Here is an 8,710-nt window from a genome sequence, read left to right as displayed (position 1 = left end):
AAATCTCCTTCAGTTTCTTCATCATCCCTATGACACCCGCCCATGGATCAAGCCATTCGTGATGCCCTGTTTGTATACCTTCAGTCTCCTTTGTTAGCCCTATTGTGTGTGGATCGCATATGGTTGAGCAGAATGTTATGTTCGGTACATGTTGTAATCGCCTTTTCTCTGAATATTAATTTTTTAAATGTTGGTTGTAAGGAATAACATAAGCAAAAGGGAAAAAGTGCGATTTCAATGAGCGGAGGAGGAATTAAAATCGGCGAGGCCTGTGCTCAAAACGTTCAAATGTGTGTGAAATCTTATGGGACTTAACTACTAACATCAGTCCCTAAGCTTACACACTACTTAACGTAAATTGTCCTAAGGACAAACACACACACCGATGCCCGAGGGAGGACTCGAACCTCCGCCGGAACCAGCCACACAGCCCATGACTGCAGCGCCTGAGACCGCTCGGCTAACCCCCCGCGGCGAAGCCTGTGTTGCCGGTCCACCTTTTACACGATGGTGCGTTACCATGGAAAGATAACTGAAGAGTTCTTAAATCAGACTTGACCTTGTAATAAAAGGAATCTGAAAAAATGACATCAGACTTAGTATCCTGGCTGCTAATAGGTTAGGTTTTGGAACGTACAATAAGCATTTAAGACTGCGACAATGGCGATACCAATTGCTTAGTCGTATTAATAAGACCTATAGCGAATATTTTCTTAGAGGAAGGTCGAAGTACATTCAGGGAATGAACTGCTATGCAGTTTACTGTACGTTTGAGATCGTCTAAGCTGTGAGATTAAAGTTAAATGTTTTATTATACAGTCCTGCAGAAAAGCGTTCGCACTGTTTTTCATAATTGACTTGACAACGTCATTCAACAAGTCGCTGTTTAAACGCATGTCCGTTCCATCATATTCACAGATTTTCACAAACGACGTCACTTTAACTTCTCTGCTCTTTGAATCCATAAAATTATTACTACGTTGTATCATACACATGAATTAACAAATACACTTATTTCACTGACACAGATAAAGGATGGTTTGAGTAAACCGTCATTTTGCCATTTTTTCTGGCACTCCAGTTTTCAAGTACATGAGTACAATTGATGCAATTTATCTTATCACTCATCTGCGAAAACTAAACCTTACACCAAAGAAGTCAGATGACAGGAGACGAGAGAGTCTAATGGGGAGCTCTACTTAGAAGTATGGGGTCCAGGAGATGACTTTCTTGTTCACACTGTCCACGGACGTCACGACTCAAGCAGGCTGTCATTCGTGCAGATGTCCAATCTTCGGCAAAGACTGGGATCGTGAAACAATTTTGCTACAGAATCACTGATGCTTTGGCACAATTCATAGCGATTGTGCTGAAACAAAAGTTTTGAAATACGAAGGTACAAAATTTACATTTTTAGAACATACATTCAATATATGTACACGTCTTTTTATATACCTTAACAAATCTTAATAGTTTTTAAGAGATCCCCCTCACTTTTATTCAGGGACGTGGGTTTCCTGTAATCTCACAGCACAAGTGCCTGGATGACATTAAAGGTCAAGAAAATTTGCATTAGACCAGTCGCATTTAAATTTCTATAACGACGCCGCGTACGCAACTGTCTGTCTCGACAATCGGGTGTAGATTGCGTAACCGAGATTGTGGTGAAGTCCGCGTCGCGCGGGTGCAGCAAACAGTCTGTCCTGTGCTGGTGCAAAGTGGGCAACGTGTTCGGGTGATCACGGCCATGTGGAATGTCTTTTAGGACCTACCAAGAAAGTTCCTCTTCGACACACTAAACTTCGACCAGGCGGATGCTCATGGGATCAAATTCAGGTAAACAAAGTATTCACCTTCTTTTTGTCTACTCAGGTCGGCGAAATATTCCAGTTACATACAGTAAGGGTGACCAAACACAGGATTTCACTCACAGGTTATGTTTTTTTGTAGGTTTCGCTTCTCAGTAACGTACAGTTAGTGGTCCTTTAAACACGCTAAATCTTCATTACGACTCCAATAGTTTCTAGCTCAGAGCCTTGGTATTTACATTATACAGTTAAAGTCTCGATTTGTCATTGCGGATCTCGTTATTAAATTATTCATCTTTCAATTGCATTTGCAAACCAAGTAGTATTTCATATTCATTCCTATACTTTTCCTTTTCCGACACATGAATACTAACGTTACACTTACAGATTGCTAAACAAATGTCCAGGTTATGTTAAAGTGATTATACTTTAAACATTTTCTGCTATGTGAACTAACCACTAATTAAACTTTGGCCAGCATTATCTGTGCTTACATACAGTAGAGCAAAGATACATGCATGTATGAAATTTTGCACAAAGCAGATCCAAAGATAAGTCAGCCCCTGAAGGGGGCACAACAAAACCTAAGCTGCACACTGTTCTTCCCTTTTACTGGTAATATCTCGAAACTGTATTCCCGGAGAAAACCTATACACCTCGTAATTCTACGATGCAGTAGCTTACAGATTTTTTTTAAAAAGTTCATACTGTGGTGGTCACAAGATACTGTAATATGTTTTCCTAAATGTAATAGTTGAATTTCTTTAACGGTCATGTTATGGCTAGAGCCTCTAGCTCGGTAACACGCCGTCCACGTTTGCCCTCTGAAAGAGTTTTACTAGCAAAACTTATCATGGTGACTTCATTCGTACAGTCTTTTTTAGGGATTTTAAATATACATGCACCATTTTCTGGAAATGAAGTGTCTGTGGCAATACAAAACTCTAAACTCACGTCGGGGTCGCATAGGTTCTCATAATTTTCTGAAGCATGTCTTATTGCATCGAAATCTGTTTGAAATTTGTCTGACCAATTCCATATGGTATTCTACTTTTACAGACTCAAAACTGCTGAACTGTTAAGTAACTATCTAGGCAGAAAAAGAAGAAAAAAAACGAAAGAACGGTAAGAAATGCTTTCAACTGCCGTTTTGTGTGCTGAGCTGGAAAATTTCTCACTGCACGTACTATATCAGGATAAAGTGTTGTTCCTGCAGGAGATATGACGCAGCTGAGAAATCTTATTTGCTTTAGATATAACTTTGATTTGTGCAACTTAACTGTCGCTCCAACATGAGAAATTTAAATACGTTCTGTGCAGTAATTCAAGGTGTTTTCCCATGCAGCAGTTAGCAACCAGGTGTCATCAACATATAGCGCTTCTTTGTCTAGAAGACAGTGTCCGAGAACACATACTAATTACTCCAGAACTTACGTTAAATGGCATATTCCATGAAATTTCCGCAATTGCTCATATAAGCTTTCACGTTGGATGCTGAAGGGCACAATTATCTTATTAATGCCACTTGCATCCTAAAGTAAGCATTCTTGGCCATTGGTTTATTTATTGATTGTAATGAACTATAGTAGGAAGAATGTGATTCCTCAATAACTTTCCACTGAAGTATGCCTCTTATTTCTCGAACAAACGCCTCTCGTTTCATTCGCAGAATGGAGTGGGACTTATTGCAGAATGTGTCATGTGGCATCACATCCATATGGTACACATACATATTTATCTTACCAGATTTTTCCACAAAAACTGTAAGTATTTCAAAAGCATGTTTCTTAAATATAATTGCTGTTGTGCGTTAAGGTAAGGAGATTCCTTTGCCATATCACGTATCTATGATTGTTATTGTTATTCTCACCATAGTGAGTTTGGAGACTACCTTCAGGTACATTCGTTGCCTGAAAAATTTTTATTTTAATTCCCTGGTGGTACTTATCATGTTCCACTCAGAGCTTATACTAAATCTACTTCAGTATTTTTACCTTCAAGAGCATACCCAAAGAAAAGTCTAATTTTTCGTTCGTTTCTCTGAAAATAGTATGCCCAGTACACAGACCACCATAAGATTATTTATGGTTAGGAGCGGGCATACTATCATTCCATTTCCTATGATAATGTTTATTTGTGTCTGCCACTTGATAGGTTCCGACTTAGCACCTAGAGCTCTGACAATAGGACAATTTTTTATCAGGTAGGTTGGAAGTATATCTACTTTTTTAATCTTATTAAACAATTTTTGGGTAAGACTTTGATAGAGGCACCTGTACCTAACACTACATTGGTATGAATTAGTCCCACAATGGTGCTTATAGCATAATTATGTGACTGATTTGATTTCCCCCATATTGTGATATGACTGTCATTGGTGGGCTTAATAACATTTAAAGAGATTTGACGCAACTTGGTTGTGATTGTCTGAGTGGAGTTCATTCGCCACAGAAAGACTATTTACGGCGAAGCTGTAATTTTTCCTACTAGTATCATGTGGACAAAGGGGCGTCTGATTATTTTTTACGTAATTTTTGCTTTCACTTAATTCGGATTTGCAAATTTTAACTACCGTTGTGGTTATTTCTATAGAATGGTCCACCCCCATTTCTTTGGTAAACAGTGTAATACCGACTTTGGTATTTTCTTTTATTCTTATACTTCTGGTTCCACGTATGCTGCTCTGCACCCCATGCGTCAAATTTTGGTGATGTGGGAGGTGGCACATGAGTAGTGCGATAGCTGTTAAGTTGCCTAGAACTTCAGTCCTGTCATGCAAGTTGGCATCGCCTTTTTGGCGTAAAACCTGGAACTACTTGAGCTAAATCAATCATTCTTCAAGTAGTGCAAGAGAAAGCGACTTTGCAGTCGTTACTTCATATGGTATACGGTAAGTTATTGTTTTGTTACCATGAGTTGTAGGAACTACAACAGTGGGACAGCCAGACGTACCACGTACTTTATTAAGAGTTTGTGGAATGCTTTGAACTATTCTCGCAGATCTTTATTTATAGTGGCGTTGATCTGAGTTGATTCGGATTTTATGAAATCACCAGAATGGCGCTGACATATCCATTTACAATACGTTCTAATTCTGTAAGTAATTGGTTATTTAGTTCTACATTCTCTTACCTAAATCTGGCAGGAAAAATAATCTGGAACTTATTTTCATTCAACTTATTTTCATTCAATTATGTCATATGGAGTAAAGTTCATATGAAGTACCGCTCTAGAGTAACTCACATTTAAGAAGGAACATCTTTATTTATCAAAAACAAACTACAAGGACAATATGTATGATCATGTTGTTGACATCTGTTTAAGGATTTATGCATTTTGACTTCACAGTATACTTATTCCCCCATGAAGTTAATTGTAAATAACCCACTGCAGTTCAAGAGAAACAATTATGCACATAATTATAATACCAGAAGGAAAAATAACATTTATTACCTCCACATTAAGGTAGTATTTAGCACAAAAGAGGGTGCACAATGCTGCAACCAAAAATTTGATTGTTTACCTAGTGATACAAAATGTCTGACATATAGCAAAATAAAATTTCAAAACAAACTGAAAAAGTCTCTCCTTGACAACCCCTTATATCTCAGAGAAGAATTTTTGTTACTGTAATGTGGAGGGCAGCGGGTAGAAATTACTAACTCACACCTCTACATTTAAAAAAATGCTATATTAAAAATTAATTTTTTGGTTCTAAAAGACTCATTCCACATCATTATGATTTATAGTAAAGTGCCGCATGGAACATGAAAGTAACTAACTAAATAAGAGAATTTTTCTCCATGATTAAACTGATGGGAAAGTCATTGATGTACATTAGAAACAGTACTGGTTCTAATATGCTTCTCTGAGGATGTCCAGTTCTAATAAATGTTTTACTAAAAGTTTAGGCTTATTTGAAGTATATCACTACTCTTTGTACCCTATCTCCTGGATATGGTCAGAAGCAGATGTTAGCTATGCATCTTAATGGTTGTAGCTGACTTAGTAGAATATTATGGTCGACAGCATCAGAAGCATTAGAAAGAACTAAAAATATGCTTGTGACTCACTTATGCTTGGAAACAGCATCAGGTACCATTTTTATGAATTCTGCTATGGCTTATTGTGTATTTCTGTAACCTAGGGAGCCAAAATGTGATTCACTTAAAATGTAGTATTTATTTAAGTAACTCATTAATCTGTATTTCGTAACTGATTCTATTGTTTTTGAGAATGGTGAGAGCAGAGTAATGGCCCAGTAGTTTTTTATGTCTTCTGCATTACCTTTCTTCAGGAGAAGTACAGCACTTGCCTATTTTAAATACCCTGGAAAATTACCCAATGTGCACTATTCGTTTATCATGTTTCTTAAAATATCTTGTACATTCTGTATGCATTGTTTCAGAACACACATTGGTACTTCAGTTAACCCTACTGAAATTTAATTGATAGGTTTTATGCAGTTGTACTGACACATGATCTGTGGTTTTGGGGGATTCCTACTGTAATTTGCCTGAAATATTTTAAAAACGCGCATCCAAATAGTTTGCTTAATGGTGTGATTCATTTATTACCTTATCTCCCTCCCTTACCGTTAGGTTATTATGCTTTTGTTTGGCTCGCACAGTTTCCTATTTTCTGCCGTCCATCAGCTTTTCAGCTCTCGCTATATAGTTTTCACTTCTATCGATTTCTCACAGAAGACTACATGATTCTCTGTTCCATGATCATCAAAGACCACAACCCTCAATAGTGCAATATTGCTCCCCTCCTCTCTCTCGTGACTACAGTTCGACTTCACTTCCAAGTCCCTTGATATCTGAACATTCTGCCTTATATCTTCCGCTGGTTGTCACCTCCTGTTCATTGCTAGGGCCATCTGATCGAAAACTCTAGGCCTGTCCAGAACCCTTAGCACTCCAGCTCGTGATACATGATATCCTGTTTGTCTGTCTCTGCATTATGACTGTACCATTCTCCTACCGTCATTATTTATCATACAGTGAATGGAATCAAGAAGTTCTCTCTACGGATACATTTTTCGTGTGTGCCCATTTGCTCCATTTTCCAGACGATAGTTATTTAAAGTGAACACGGAGATTTCACCGAGATGAATGGAATGTATTAGTAAGAACACTCCAAACAACGTGTTATGAAACCATCACGTCTCACTAATACAAACGGAACCCATCCTTCCAAAACGGTTCGGGACTGCATAAATAATGGGAAAAGTTAAATTGGCTCTTTTAACGGTCAGGTATTCGACATGGACCACCACCACTTGAGTAGAAGGCGCAGACCGTTCGTAAAACCATGTGAAACTGTCAGAAAAGTCTTCTTTGAGATGTTGTTTAACTTTTATGTCAGATTGACTTAAATGTCGGTTATGGTCGGTTATGCCGTCAAAACGTTGACCCTTCATGTGAGTTTCTGTACTTTTTCGTTTGTGGTGGATTGGTGTTGATAACGCCAACACTTGGCAACCCATGATCATTATTTTCACTTTAATCAAGTTGCGGCAGGCCTTCATGCGTTAATTTTTTCTGGAACCAAGGCGCATGGGACAAAAATTGCACGCTCTTTTCTCTTCTTCAAAACAGTCTGGAGAATTTCTGGAAAACTTGATTTAGAGACGTTGCTAAGTTGCAACTTCTGACCAACAATATGGACACACTAACAGCACACATCCGCTATTTAACACTGCCTACTTGCACGGACTAGTCAGAACCAGGAGACTGGGATTACTTTTGTTTTTTGCCTGTGATGATATGGAAAAATGAAGTGTGTGTATGTGTGTGTGTGTGAGTGTGTGTGTGTGTGTGTGTGTGTGTGTGTGTATGTGATCTAGAGAGAAAGAGAGAGAAAGAGAGAGAGAGAGAGAGCTGAGGGCTGTGAAAGCAATTCAGAGTACACAGACACATCTTACTGCACTAGAGATAAATTTCATCTGTGGAAGGATAAAAACGTTATTGCCTTTTTTGTCACTAGCTATAATCACATGAGTAACAAATTATTATTGGGTCAGTCCGTTCAGAAGAAATGCAGAGAATGAGAGAACTGTTCTACATCTACATATACATTTATACTCCGCAAGCCACCCAATGGTGTGTGGCGGAGGGCACTTTACGTGCCACTGTCATTACCTCCCTTTCCTGTTCCAGTCGCGTATAGTTCGCGGGAAGAACGACTGTCTGAAAGCCTCCGTGGGCGCTCTAATCTCTCTAATTTTACATTCGTGATCTTCTCGGGAGGTATAAGTAGGGGGAAGCAATATATTCGATACCTCATCCAGAAACGCACCCTCTCGAAACCTGGCGAGCAAGCTACACCGCGATGCACAGCGCCTCTCTTGCAGAGTTTGCCACTTGAGTTTGTTAAACATCTCCGTAACGCTATCACGGTTACCGGACAACCCTGTGACGAAACGCGCCGCTCTTCTTTGAATCTTCTCTGTCTCCTCCGCCAACCCGATCTGGTGCGGATCCCACACTGATAAGCAATACTCAAGTATAGGTCGAACGAGTGTTTTGTAAGCCACCTCCTTTGTTGATGGACTCTCCCAATGAATCTCAACCTGGTACCCGCCTTACCAACAATTAATTTTATATGATCATTCCATTTCAAATCGTTCCACACGCATAATCCCAGATATTTTACGGAAGTAACTGCTACCAGTGTTTGTTCCGCTATCATATAATCATATAATAAAGGATCCTCCTTTCTATGTATTCGCAACACATTACATTTGTCTATGTTAAGGGTCAGTTGCCACTCCCTGCACCAAGTGCCTACCCGCTGCAGATCTTCCTGCATTTCGCTACAATTTTCTAATGCTGCAACTTCTCTGTATACTACACCATCATCCGCGAAAAGCCGCACGGAACTTCCGACACTATCTA

The 8,710-nt window shown here is 39.0% G+C and overlaps 1 protein-coding gene across 1 annotated transcript in view; it reads left to right on the top strand.

Annotated features, from left to right (window-relative positions):
• The first annotated feature begins 1,725 nt into the window (after nt 1-1,725).
• Nucleotides 1,726-8,710, top strand: part of LOC126271423 (iroquois-class homeodomain protein IRX-6) — a 776,927-nt gene continuing 769,942 nt past the window's right edge. The window contains exon 1 of the mRNA XM_049974156.1: nt 1,726-1,836. Coding sequence (XP_049830113.1) covers nt 1,815-1,836 — 22 coding nt within the window. The 5' untranslated portion in view covers nt 1,726-1,814. The remainder of the gene's footprint in view (nt 1,837-8,710) is intronic.

This window comes from Schistocerca gregaria, chromosome 1 (genome assembly GCF_023897955.1).
Source record: "Schistocerca gregaria isolate iqSchGreg1 chromosome 1, iqSchGreg1.2, whole genome shotgun sequence".
Classification (NCBI taxonomy): domain Eukaryota; kingdom Metazoa; phylum Arthropoda; class Insecta; order Orthoptera; family Acrididae; genus Schistocerca; species Schistocerca gregaria.
This window is presented reverse-complemented; position numbering and strand designations above follow the sequence as displayed.